This window comes from Equus przewalskii, chromosome 2 (assembly GCF_037783145.1).
Source record: "Equus przewalskii isolate Varuska chromosome 2, EquPr2, whole genome shotgun sequence".
Lineage (NCBI taxonomy): Eukaryota > Metazoa > Chordata > Mammalia > Perissodactyla > Equidae > Equus > Equus przewalskii.
In genome coordinates, this window is record NC_091832.1 from 34,330,765 (window position 1) to 34,344,370 (window position 13,606).

General features: G+C 43.2%; 1 protein-coding gene across 1 annotated transcript in view; it reads right to left on the minus strand.

Annotated features, from left to right (window-relative positions):
* Positions 1-1,644: 1,644 nt before the first annotated feature.
* Positions 1,645-13,606, minus strand: part of MICOS10 (mitochondrial contact site and cristae organizing system subunit 10) — a 31,989-nt gene continuing 20,027 nt past the window's right edge. Inside the window, exons 2-4 of the mRNA XM_008519129.2 lie at positions 5,317-5,364; positions 4,214-4,323; positions 1,645-1,896 (exon numbers count right to left, since the gene is read on the minus strand). Coding sequence (XP_008517351.1) covers positions 1,882-1,896; positions 4,214-4,323; positions 5,317-5,364 — 173 coding nt within the window. The 3' untranslated portion in view covers positions 1,645-1,881. The remainder of the gene's footprint in view (positions 1,897-4,213; positions 4,324-5,316; positions 5,365-13,606) is intronic.

The following is a 13,606-nucleotide window of genomic DNA, read 5'->3' on the forward strand; positions in this document are numbered from 1 at the left end:
GCATGTTGTGTTTTCTGTTCTTGTCGTTTTTGGAAGAGGACCTATTATTCTTCTCTCTGCCTGGATAAAGATGGAAAAATTGGGGGGAAATATTAACTTTTAAAACAAATATGAGAAGAGAAGTGTAAAGGATGAAACAGGTTGCAAGGTTATTTTTCTTTTAATTTCATGGGCTGCCTTGATCATGGAATAAAGAGGGCAACGTGACAAACAGCTGAGTGGCTATGGCGAGCCACAGCCATGACTTGCAGTCCTGGGTCAGGCCTATCTTTGGGCTTTAACTGGTGCAAAGACACAGAAAAGCCCAGAGAGCAGAGGAGCGTGGACAGTTTGCAGGGCAGAGAGCCACTGTTGCCTGCTCTGGTCCAGAGCTTAGCTACCTTTCTGGAAAGTGGAGTAGAGTGAAGGATGAGGGAGGGAAAAACGAGGGAGTATTTCTACCTGAATCTACTCGTTCCAACACTTGCAAGAACTGTCTAATCGGTGTTCCAGAACGGGGGTCAGACACTAGCCCCGCCCTGGTGCCCAGCCTCATCCTCCACACCACTCCCTCGCCCCGGCACGCTCTGGCTATACGGGCCCACTCGTGGTTTCCCAACTCTAACACGCACTGCCCCGATCCCGAGCCTTCACAGAAGCTACCTTCCTCCTCTTCCTGGTCTGTCTGGAATGTCCAAGTCAACTGCCAGTCTCAGGCCACGTTATCGCCTCCTCTGCCAGGCCATCCCAGGGAGACTTCGTTGCCGCTTCTCCTTTGTTCACTGCGTGCTGTCTACATCCTCCTCTTCCAGCGCCAAGAGTTTGCATGTGCATCTTCCCATAGACTCTAAGCTCCTTGAAGGCAGGGCCTTATGTCTTGTCTTTTCATCCATTAGATGCTCAATCAACATTTACAGATAAAGGGACAAGTGGGATCAAGCTCTGCCCGTCTTAATTTTACTATAAAGGAAGAGAAATAAGAGGTGAAAGATGAAGCTCTGGGGTTCGGTGCATTTTCAGAGGAAACTGCTACAATGCTACCTTTGCGTTCAGCCTCCCTGGTTCAAGGGAAACCAAAGGAACAAACTCACAGAGGGGCATGAGAAGTGCTTCTTCTGTCCTCCAACTTCAGCTGCTATGTGACGAGAAACTCAAACCAAATACGGCCTTCTAGCCAGGTGGGTATGCCACAAGCTGCCCCCACCTCCCAGGACAAAGCCCCCAGTGCTGAAGCCTGGACTGTGGCAAGCTCCATAAAGCTGCGAGAAACCGTGACATCAGTGGAGCGAGCCATGGGCACAGTCAGGTTCCATCCCCTGCCAATACAACCAGCTGTGTGACCTCAGTGCAGCAGGCACAGCTAGTGCCCTGCCAGGTCCACTGCTGAGAACAGACAGATCTTAAAGAGCTGCCGCAGAAAGGCAAGGCTCCTCAAGACATGCGTCGTCTTCCTCGGACAGTGCAGCAGCAACCTCCAACCTCCGAGTTACGAGGTGGAAGCAGTTGTGGAAACTACACATTAGGGGGCAAGTGGGGAGACATGCACAAGGGCGGGGGGTTCAGGAAGCTCTCAGGGAGGCTGGGACAGCGGCAACAGCTGCTGGCAGTTCACACGCAGTCTCCCCACGCTCAGAGACCAAAGGCAAAGAAACGCAGGCAACGTGCTGGACTGCCGATTTTCGTTTCATTTATTTCTTCTAAGACCACCTCCTTGCAGTTTCCAGAGAGAAAATACAAAACAAGAAACAGACTTGGTTTCAAATACATAAACAGTGTGCTGGAGTTTCAGGCATTACTGATAACACTGTTACAGAAGCATGTCAGCTTACTCCAGGGCACGCAGTATTCCTGAGGAACAGACACGAGTTCTCTTCTCCCCACAGGGATGCGCTCAGGTCTAAGTCACTGCTCCGGCTCCTGTAAAGGAAGGACACTCAGGTTACAACTGTGCAGACAGCATGTTGACAACCCTCTCTAGCTTGCTGCTGCAGGTCAGGCTCAAGGGACCAATGGGCCCAAAAGCATCCCACTGTTTGCTTTAAAATGGTCTCACCAGAGGACTGCACACATCCCGCCCAGGTTCCTCAAAGTGGCTCCCCAAACTTTGAGGGAGGAGAGCGGGAAAGGAGCTGAAGAGGGCCAAATAATCAGTACCTGGATAGGTGTATTCCTAAAAGCCATCATAGGGATGGCTTCCAGGTGAGTGGAGAGAGCATGGTCCTGGAATCAAACAGTCTACTAAGGATAGGATCTTTGGCAAGTTTCCTAACCTCAGTAAGATTCAGTTCTCTCATCTGCTGACTGAGAATAATAAAACCTCTCTCACAAATCTATTAGGAGGGAGGTCTGGAGAAAGAATATAAAGGTACAGCACCTAGGATGGCTCACAGGGCACAGCAGGCACTCAACAAGCAACTACCATAATACAACCACACTGAAAAGGCCCCAACGTGGGATTTTGCTCCTTTGTTCAGAGAATGGAGGATGACAACATCAAGGCACAGACTCAAGTTCAGATAAAGTTACAAGGCCATTTTGGAGCAGTACACATAAGGCTGTAAAAAACGTAACAATATTTTCCACAGTAACTCCCAGCCATTAAACATATAATATGCATATAATCACCCCTGAGCCATTATCCATGACAACTCAGTTTGGAACAACGAAAACATTTTAAATAATTAAAAGACCTGAAGCTCCTCTCCCTGTTCCTTTCTGTTCTCCCCTAAATTCAGCTGTGGTGCCAAAAAAGTCGGGGAACAGTGGAACCTGCCCGTCGGCAGCTTTGGTGCCACACGGCTGCGCCTCTTCTTGCACTGTCCCTCTGACTGCCCCACCCTGGCTCGGCGCAGAGACGGTTCAGGAGCAGGGAGGGCAGCCACAGGCCCGCCAGGCTGCCCAGCTTGCCAGCTCCCTCTGCTCCCAATTCTCCTTCCAAGCACGCAGAGGTCGGTAGGCAGCTGACAGTCAGAGCACGTTCTAAAATAGAGGCTACTGAGCTGCGGCGGGACATTGTCATTTGAGATTTGGCGACTCTTGTGGCTACAGCTTTTGACCAGAATTGGGACACTCATTTGTACCACATTTTCTGCTCTACCTGTTATTATGGTGGAACGATGACAAGTCAATCGCCCTTCTTGGTTGGCCTCAACTATAATAAACCAACACCTCTTTTTATATAGCACCTCACAGATTAAAAACATTTTCACATTTAATCTTCCCACCAACGCTATGGGTAGAAATATTACCCTCATTTTCTAGGTAGAAGACAGAATCTCAGAAGAGAAAACCTCAAGATCACACAGGAAGCCAGCGATGGCCCAGGACTCTCGCCCAGGTCTCCCGGCTCCTGTGCCCTCTCCTCCGGCCCCTGCTGCTGCCCAGATCATTGTGATTCTAGCTCCAGGGTAACCTAGAAAGTCGATGATTCTACACATCCAGGGAATGTGAAGTTCTTCGCAGAAACTCGTGTTGCCATAAAGGTTATGCCTCGGTAAGGCTGAGGCCATTAACACATCTAACAGGATATACAATTTACTTCATTCATTCATTGTACACTTATTTGAGTGCCTACTTTGTCCCAGGCCCTGGGGATACAAGAGCAAATACCACCTCTGTCCTTGAGCACCTAGCCTCCCACGATCTTTCACTTAAACTCCCTGATAACCAGTCCCCTGAAGTAAGGCAATGGGAAAGGCTGCTGCTCTCCTCCCTCTCGAGGCACGTGTTAGAACTTTTCATCCTGTCCGCATCATTCACAATCCATCTGGAGACAAGGACTTTGGCACAACTACGCGGGACTTACAGTCAAAAACCTGCCCTCTTCCACGAAAGCACAATAACGGCTGAGTCCCTGCAGCCTTTAGGGTTAGTGTATGTATGAGATGTTTCCAGGGGACTCTGAGATCTTGAACAAAAGCGCTCCTTACAGATATTTCACACAAATCTACTTTACCATAGTGATAACCTTTCAGGCAGGCCCGTCAGTTCCAATCAGCTCCCATCCAAGTACACATCTGCAAGCACACATGCATCCCAGGGTACGGGGGAGGGAAGGACTTCAGGCACCAAAGTGGTGTCAACATCACTAAAGGCCAAAGGGCAATGAGGATCTCAGTGGGGCCACAGTGACACACACAGTTTATTAATTATATGCACTCTAAGGAATTCTTCAGGGACACAGGAGAAACTCTTCTTCTTTTACAAGGATGAGAAACAACAATTCTGTACATACTTTGACATATTTTCCATGTAGAAGGTATGGAGCCTGGAAATCATGCTGACAGTTGGAGTAGGCCATTCCCAATCCCATGCCAGAACCAAAGGCTAATGGCCACATTCTTCCTAGGGAGCAGAAAAAGGAAAATCCCAACAGGGAACCATTAAGAGAAGATAAAGCTTTTTCTCTGGTTATAACACTTGCTTAGGATTGAATAAATATTCAACATGCACCATTCTGATGACTATAACATGCTACACATTTTTGTCACTATTTAATCAATGGCCAAAAAAAGGAAGTGGGGGATCATCAGTAAGCTTATTAATTTAGCAAATATTTATTAAGTACCTTTGCTGCTAGGTTGAAGGTATTAATAAGTGGTACAGTGTGAAAACAGTAGACACAATTGAACCTTATAACTTTTCTATGTCAGTTCTAATCATTTGCTCATTTTAACTAATTTCTTAATTTTATCAGAAATAATATCTTTCAGTAAGGTGCTTGAGTTTTAGAAATATGCAAGAATTCCACCAATATTTACATGTTTTGATGACAGTAAGCCATGAGGTTTCCTTAAGCCAACACTGTGAATGATTATTTCACATCGGCACTCTGGGCTAATTATGATTGTCCAGTTATGTATTCCACGCCACCTCTTTGTGGAAAGAGGTCAAAGTGGCCCCCTTGGCTTTTAGTCAAAATCCAAACTTCAGAAGTTCTTCCACAGATGAAAGGGACATCGCCTGCCCTTTGCTTAGGAGAATTTTTGGCCAAAAAGTTTGCGTGTGTCTGGTCCACTTGTTTTTATTACCAGCAGGACTCTCATTTTCAAGTTCCTTTAGAAAAAACTGTAATTAATTAGAAATGCTTGAGCATGTAGATTTGGCCAAATGACTCACCGGCATCAAGCACAGCTTTTAAAATGCTACCATATCTAGGATATCAGGCACCCTGACTCAACGCCCAGGAGGAATTCTGGAGATGCCCAACCCATTCTGACCTCTTTTGAGTCCACATTCTTTGTCTAGCTCACTTTACAGTGGCCTACCTAGACCCATAAATGGATGGGTTGGCACACCAGGACATTATGTTGAAAAGGGAGTAGAAATCACACTTACTTTTAAAGAAGGTAAGTGAGAAAACAAGTCCTAATCCAAAGCCAGTACCTACAAAGAGGGAGCAAAACATGTTAGATCTCCTAAGAGTAACTGGACAAAAAGAAAATGAACACTTCAAAAATGTGAACATCTATAAAACAGATCTTTTTTTCATAACTTGGTATAGAGTTGGTTTTCTCATTTCTAACCTTCTTTCTTGTTGTCAGAGCCTTTACAGATGCCTTTGGCCCCTCTGCCCACAACAGGGGGTAAAAACTTTATTCCTCATTTTGTCTAGACAAGTCTTGGGGATGGGGAAACAAGACAGGACAGTTCTTGAGCAGACGCTCTCCACATGGCCCTCAAGTAGCCCCCGGCATCTTGGGCTCTCCTACCGTCTTCCATGGAGCGGCCACGGCCAGGACATCAGATGAACAATGTCAACAGGAAGCTCCCCTTGTCATTTCAACACTTTGAGTGATGGCTACTTTTTGAGGAAGATGGAAAGAAATGATCCAGAACAATTCCCAAAGGTTGTCACAAGTCAGGCACAAGCCAGAGTGTACAGACAGAGGGTGAGCACTTCCTCAAAAGCCCCAAATGTGGAGATTAATCCTCTCCTCTCATTTTATTCACAGGACATTTTTAACCACTATCTTTCAAAATAAAAGAACAAAGGCAAGCCTAATAGTCTGGTAGAAAAAAATTTTAAATACCTAATGTTAAATCAACCTTCACAGGAATCTAAGCCTGAAAAAAAAAAGACCAAATCTTCATTTTTACCAGTACATATTTCTCAAATCTTGGTCATTCTAGTGCTACTGTCACAATTTTTGCTAAATTCACATGTCACCTGCACAATTATTTACTTAACTGTTCTCCTTAACAAGAAAATCAATGCACATATTTAATTAAAGAAACTTAGCCTCAACTTAAATAATACAGGTGTAATTGTAGATTTGAGTGCTAGCTATATTTTTTCCTAAGGTGTGTTAAAACAAATGTAAAACCATTAAAATAAAAATAATTTGTCTGTGGTACACTTCAGAAGAAAATCATCTCACATACTGTAGTGATATACGTCCCAAACTTTGAGATAAACTTATTTTTCCATATCAGACAAGTGAGTTACACATGCCAAAGAAAAGAGCCAAAAGCTGAGATGGACACATATATACACACACACACAGACTTTGTTTTTTTTTTCAGATTCGACAGACAATTGTTTTCAGACCTTTCAGAGTCTTCTCATGCTCTTTACTAAGTGTCTGCTCCATGGCCCAACAGAGTCCCTCACCAATCTCTTGAACAATTAAGCACCACATAAAAGTCCCAATCCCTGGGGCTGGCCCCGTGGCCGAGTGGTTAAGTTCGCGCACTCCGCTGCAGGCGGCCCAGTGTTTCGTTGGTTCGAATCCTGGGCGCGGACATGGCACTGCTCATCAAACCACACTGAGGCAGCGTCCCACATGCCACTAGAAGGATTCACAACGAAGAATATACAACTACGTACCGGGGGGCTTTGGGGAGAAAAAGGAAAAAATAAAATATTAAAAAAAAAAAAGTCCCAATTGCCTTAATGGTTTTCAAATTTGTGCTGTTGAAATTCCAAGAGCTTCTTCTCTGTCTAACCATGATTTTGGGCTACTGCAGTGTGAACATTTCAAAGTACTCCTCAGTCAACCCAACCTGACCTTTCTGCTCCAAACTTCATCACGAGCAAGCAAACTAATCAACACGTTTTTTGATCCACCTATGCAACAACCCAGCCGAGGCTGTCCTGAAGAAAAGCATTTATGCGATTTACCCAGGAGATTTCTGGTAAGTCTCCCCTCCACATATGTGACCGTGATGGATGTTTCTTTCCTATGACTGTATCTTATACAAATACAAGTTTTAGTTAAAAATCATTACTTTGCTCTGTCCAATAAATCCCGCATTAGGTACTGGTTTGGTGCCCAACTTCAAAATACAATATCTGAAAATCGCTCATGTCATCCCAATTTCCATATAATTTAATAAAATGGTGGAAAACCAATCAGTTTACAGATCACAATAGTTAACCTATTCAAGGTTGACATAATGAGAGGGAAAAGGAACTAACATTTGTTTCCCATGAATACTCAACGATCTCTTTTCTTCCCCTCCAAAAATTCTCTTTTAAACCAAACAACCTGATACGGCATTACCCCCATTTTCTAGATGCAGAAAATAACTTGCTCAAGGATACTCTGTTTAGTTGGCGGTAGAGCAATGAACTGGGCCCACGTCTGCCAGACTCCAAAGTCTGGCCACTATACTCTCTATGTCCTGACAGTGGATTCCCCTACTATTTCAACCCATAAACAATCTCTACTGCCCAAAGGAAACTGGAGTGTCAAGATTTCTACTGCGAGTGAAGTAAGATGCGGCCAAAAAACAAACTGTCCTCCCCGTGCAAGAGCCCAGAACACCAGGAACAAGTCTACACAAGGCCGGAAGGGCTTGAGCAGATTCATTCCCAACTAATCCTGCTGCACACGTCACAGACACAAGTCTACCTGGTAGGCGGGACTCAAGAACTTGAGAGAAAGGGATACTCCTCGGCAAGAACCTGCTGTTGCTGGGTGTACAAAATGGCACAGGGTTCCATCTCAAAGCGACCTGCCTCACCCCCTTGCAGCTGGAAGATGAGTAAGACAGTAAATTGGTACTAGAAAATGAGGTAAAGCATTTGGACTGGCTTACAGATTTCAAACCAGGCAATGGGATGAGGAGGTAGGCCAGTAAAAACATAAAGGCTTAGAATCAGAGCTTTTGGTCTTCTCCATCTGGAAGGCAATTTTTTGGCAATCAAATCAAAAGCCCAAAAGGAAAATATTTCAGCATTTTTCTTGTCCCTCTAACTCCATGCCTGTCTCTGTTACTTTCCCCCCATGGAAAGAAAGCTCTCTGATGCTCAACTTTTCCTAGTAGTAGACCAAGAAAGACGCTAAGCCCACTGCCACCAGTATCACTCAACTACAAAGACGAGAAACGCTTCAACATCAATCAATATCGAGCAGAAAATTTTGAATCTCTAGACTTCATTTAAGTTCAGGTATATGCCCAACCACACAGTTTTGCTCCTATTAAGGGCACTTACCGCCAAGAATAAGTACAGACGAAAATCACAGTTCAGACTAGCCAAAAGACTGCGTGTGCTTTATGGGCTTAGTTAAATTGGGCTGCTACATCTTCAATTCTTAAGAGTGTTTTTTTTCTCTGTTTCTGTATTTTTAAGACACAAAAAAAGAGACTATTCTCTTCAGAAAAAATAATACAGAAAATAATTTTTAAATGTCAATGTTTTAGTTAAAGTCAGCTATCTCAGTTATTTAAGAGAGAAACAATGGTGGGCCTGCTGATGAGTTTCACAGGTTCAAGTTCTCACACGCTCGATTTTCTTTTAAAAGGCAACATGTTGCTTCAAAGAAAGTCCCACCTGATCAGGGGACACCAACTCTGCAGCTGTTTCCACTAAAGATCGGCACCTCTAGGCCAGGTTTAAACTTCATAACAATAAAACATGAAAGGTTTGTCTTACAATAAAAACAAACCAACATGGAAAAGAGAAGAGTTTTCTCTGCCTTTGGCCACTTTTTTTGTTGTTGCATGACAAGCTCTCTTAGAGGAAAAAAGCCGAAGGAAAAAGTACAAAGCATTTTTCACCTTTCCTGGAAGCAAATATTTAACTATGAATAAAGTTTATATAACTTTGCCTTCCCCCACTCAAGCCTGTTCTTTTGGTCCATGCTATCTGAAATGACAAATAACCTTAAAGTAAAGAAATGCCTGATTATAGGTGCACATCGTCCTCACAGAAAAGTCCAGTTATTGGGGGAAGGAGGTGAGCAAAGCAAAAAGAAAAAAAAAATACACACAACAGAGAAGCCTTATGGAATTGACATTAGGCAAGGAGCCCATGCTCTGAAACCATTTCTTTTGGAGAGGAAAAAGAATTGGCACAAATTGTTTCAAAAAGAAATTACTCCAAATCAATCTAACCCTGCACTTTAATGCACACTTAGTGCCCAAAAGGACATCATAAAACTGCCTAGTAGATAAACACACATTTTTAGGAAGGAGCAATTCCTTAACAGTTCATCTGATACTATTTTAATAACAACAGAGTACTTGCTCCCACTAACTACATACAAAATACTGCCTTATCTTATGCCCAAGTGAATTTTAAAACAAATTTAAAAGAATAACAACCAACAGCAGTACACCAGTGTACACTTTAACCCACATTTTGTGTAAGAAACAGGAAAATATATCTTGATGGTCAATACCGTGACATATGGACAATTTCTAGTTAGTCAATGCAAGCTTACTTAGGAAAATCTTTGCTCTCACCATGCCACATATCATGAAGCTTTACTTCACTGCAAACAGTTAATAAGTAAACATAATCGCAAGAATTAACAAGCAGGCTCCATAATCTGACTGCAGGCTTGGGGTAGAAATGTACTTTGGATGTTAGCCCCTACACAGAACAGGCTGGAGCAATACACGCTCCTGCAGAGTCAACTTCGTACAAGCTGCAATCGCCAATGGCCGTTCAATGGAGGAGGAATAACTGATTGATTGGAGAGGCACAGAAAAAAATCCTCAGACATTCACTTCAAAAACATTTCTATAACAGATCATGGTTGGGGGGGGACACAGACCCATTTTACTTATTAGTAACATAATATGATAATTAAGATCTCACTCCAGCTTACATTTAACATTTCAAACAAAATCCCTAAATTCATAAGCCTAATGTATAGTTATCAATGCTAAATTTTGACCTGCATCTAAAAACTAATTAAAATTGTGAAGCAACTCCATTTTAACTTGTATAATAAAATATCAAGACATATGAGCAAAAACTTAAGTACATATTCACCTGGCAGTTTATGAATATGAGAAGCTACAGGAATTACAAGCAAGTTTTTAAGATGCTAGAAGCCATGTGCCAAACAACTCTATTCTGAAATGTCTGAAAGAAAAGATAATAGCTCCCAAAAACGAGAGATTTCCTCTCCTGCTGAGGGGAACAGCAAGAACACTGATGTTGAAGCAAGACAGGCCTAGTTCAAAGCACTGCTCGACTCCTTACCAGCTCTGACCTCAGGGCAATGATTCATGCTGGCCTGGCCTCAACCTGCTCATCTGTAGTGTGAAAACAGTCTCACAGCACTGCTGTATTAGGAAAATGTAAGGTATCTGCATTGTGTGACACGGAACTCTATGACTGGTAGTAAGTTCTGCTACCTCTCAGAAGATTCAAAAGACGTCAAAAGTGTAATGTTAATAGTTAACCCTCCTGTGAAACACAACTCCCTGGCTTGCTTACAATCACACTGTGGGCTGCGCCACAGCTGAAAATCAGAAGCTGGTTTCCCACTCTCTGCATAGTTGACTATACTTCATTGGCATCAGCAACTGTTTATAGGAATACATCAGGGTTTAATATATATTTTTTAAATAGGGGATTCCTTCAGACTCATTGCTGAACGAGAAGATTTTGCTTTTAAAATATATTTTCCTAGAGCTGTCCTGTGTTTAATAAAACTACATTTATGCTTTGAACATGGGTTAATATCAAATTGACCTGTTTATCACGGGCATGCTTTCCTTCAATCACGTTTCTATCAATGCTTTAAACTCATCAAATGCATTTGTTATGACAGAACAAACATGAATGTGCTTTTACAGAAAAGTACCATTGGGACTGAGTCTAGTTAGAACTACACTTCCAAGAAACACTCCTGATTTATGAAAGATACTCAGGGCCCAATTTATGAAGGAAAAAAAATAGTTTTAAGTCAGCTCCAAACTGTGTTACTTAATCCTTTGAGGCAAAGACAGATTGTCCCAGGTGTCCATGTGTAAATGCCAAGTCACGTGAATTAACCAAGAAAGAGTGCCAGACCAAAAACCCAGAGATGGTAAATTCGGTCTGTGTTAATTAGTTTCTCAAAAGTCAATACTGCTGCAGTGTATATAGGAAACGGACTAAGAAGGTGACTATTTTGTAAGACCTTAACCTTCCTGTGGCTATCCGGACCAGACAGGCTGGAACATCTGTAGGAATTTCTCAGGTGGACGTCAATTACCACGATTCTGAGCCGAGTAAGCAAACCAGTCAGCAGAAAGGAGGAAAGATAGGGAAGGTAAATGTGGAAGTCATTACTGGTGTGCTCTGCCTCAAGAAAAGCCAAACCCACAAAAGGGTCCTTTTAAATGAGCGCATATAGCACATGATCCAACTTTCAGAATTCGGACAGCCATAAAACTTTCCAAGGATGCACAAAAGGAGAAACACAGTTGTACACATTTTACTAAGATATAATTAGTTAATTCTCATTTGGGCATAGCATGTAGGAAAAATAATTAGTCTGAAGACTAATTATTAAAGGGAGACTGAAACAATGCAGAAGTATTAAGTTTCAATAAACACAATAGAAGACAACGCGTTACATGTATTTGGGGGAGAGGGTACTTCTGAGGTACTAACAACAATAGAGTGTCAGTATTAGGTTTCTACATGTTATCTGATCCACAGAACCACGTCAGGGGGTGGATTATGATCCTGTCTTACAGCAGAGGAAACAATTTAGAGGGGTTCAGTGACTCACCCAAGTACACATAACTAAACAAACTAGAATTCGAACCCAGGCTGTCTGACTGCAGAGTCATGGCTCTTTCCTACACACGTGGATAAACTTCAGGGAGAGGTGAGCAGAGCAAGAGAGCCACCAGTCTACTGTGACATATGACAACAAAGTGTTTTTCTGGATTGTAGCACTCTGCATGGGTAATTTATGTTACTCTTCAGTTCCTCAAGAAAACAACAGAAACCACAGATGGCAGGAGTGGTAACAAAAAACTGAAGTTACTTAGAATCCATGAGAAACAGTCAACAAATCACGTGGGGGGCAGACTCCTTCCCTCTGAGCACTGGCTAGAGCTGCGATGATTTCAAATGAATCTCAACTGACAGTGTGTTTTCCAGCGAGCGCCTTCCCTCCTGACGCCTCCAATACCTCTGGCCCCTCCTCACCAGCATCAGGAACTGGATCCTCACCCTCGGAAAGTAAACCTCAGAATCAGGGATTCATCGTCCTTGTGTCTACAGCATTAGAGCTATTACATTGTCACCTCTTCCTGATTCAAATGAAAATGTCAATGGAGAAACAAGTACCCACAATTCCTTTTCCTTACACATTCACTTGATCTACATTTCCTAGCATTTACTAAGCAGAAGGCACTGGGGATAAATTTCTTTACTTTTGGAGCACACCACTCAAGTACAGCGTTTATTCTTTGAAAAGTGGGAAGCGTCACACAGTGCTTATACTTTGGTTATAAGGTTATGGGGACTTGGGGGTAAGACAGGTTAAACGTGACTGAGAATACTGGTGAGGTTACACTAGGTGGGTGTCTCAGTCCTGGGGCAAATTACGTAACTTCTCTAGGTGTCAGTTTCTTCACATGGCAAATCGGAATACGAATAGTGCCTATCCTTGACTGGGGAACAGTGAGGATGAAACAGCATAATACGTGTAAAAAGCTTGGAAGAACAGTGTATCGCACACAGTAACTGTAATTGTCTTCTTCTCCCACAAAAAGCATTTCAGAACAAATCGGAAGTTCGAATACTTACTGGGCACTGAAGGGCAAGAGTACTGGGTTCGACAAGGGTCAGAAATAAGGCAGTCTCTTCCTGGGGAGCTTGTGACCAAGAAGGGATAACAAGTATGCAAAAAACTGAACAAAAGCAGACCCTGCAGGCCGTGAGAGGGGCGATTTTCCCCCAGTCAGAGGAGGAGGATGGGAACACACGTCACTGGGAAGATTTTTTTTGAATCTTCAAGTCACAGCCAGAGTTTGGGGGATGGATGCACACTGTACCCAGGGGCAGAGAAGCAGGGCTTGTGCTGGGAAACGGGGGGCCACCAGCTGAAGCAGTGTGTCCTGGGCCGGAGGGCTACAGCTAGAAAGGGATCCAAGCCATTCTGAAGGCACCAGAAACTGAGCCAGGAGTCTACACAGCACTTAATTCAGTAGGCAGGGGCTTCCCTCGAGTTTTTTAAAAAGGCCTAACATGACTGAGGCTATGCTTTAGCAAGACTCATCTGACTAAGGTGTGTAGGGTTACTTGGACAGGAAGAGAAGTTTTGCTGGCAGAAGTTACAAGACTTAACAACTGATTAAGTGTGTGTGTACAAGGTTTGGGGGCTGCAGAGGGGAAGGCTGTCACAGAAAACACTAAGAACTTCTACTTGGATAACTATAAACA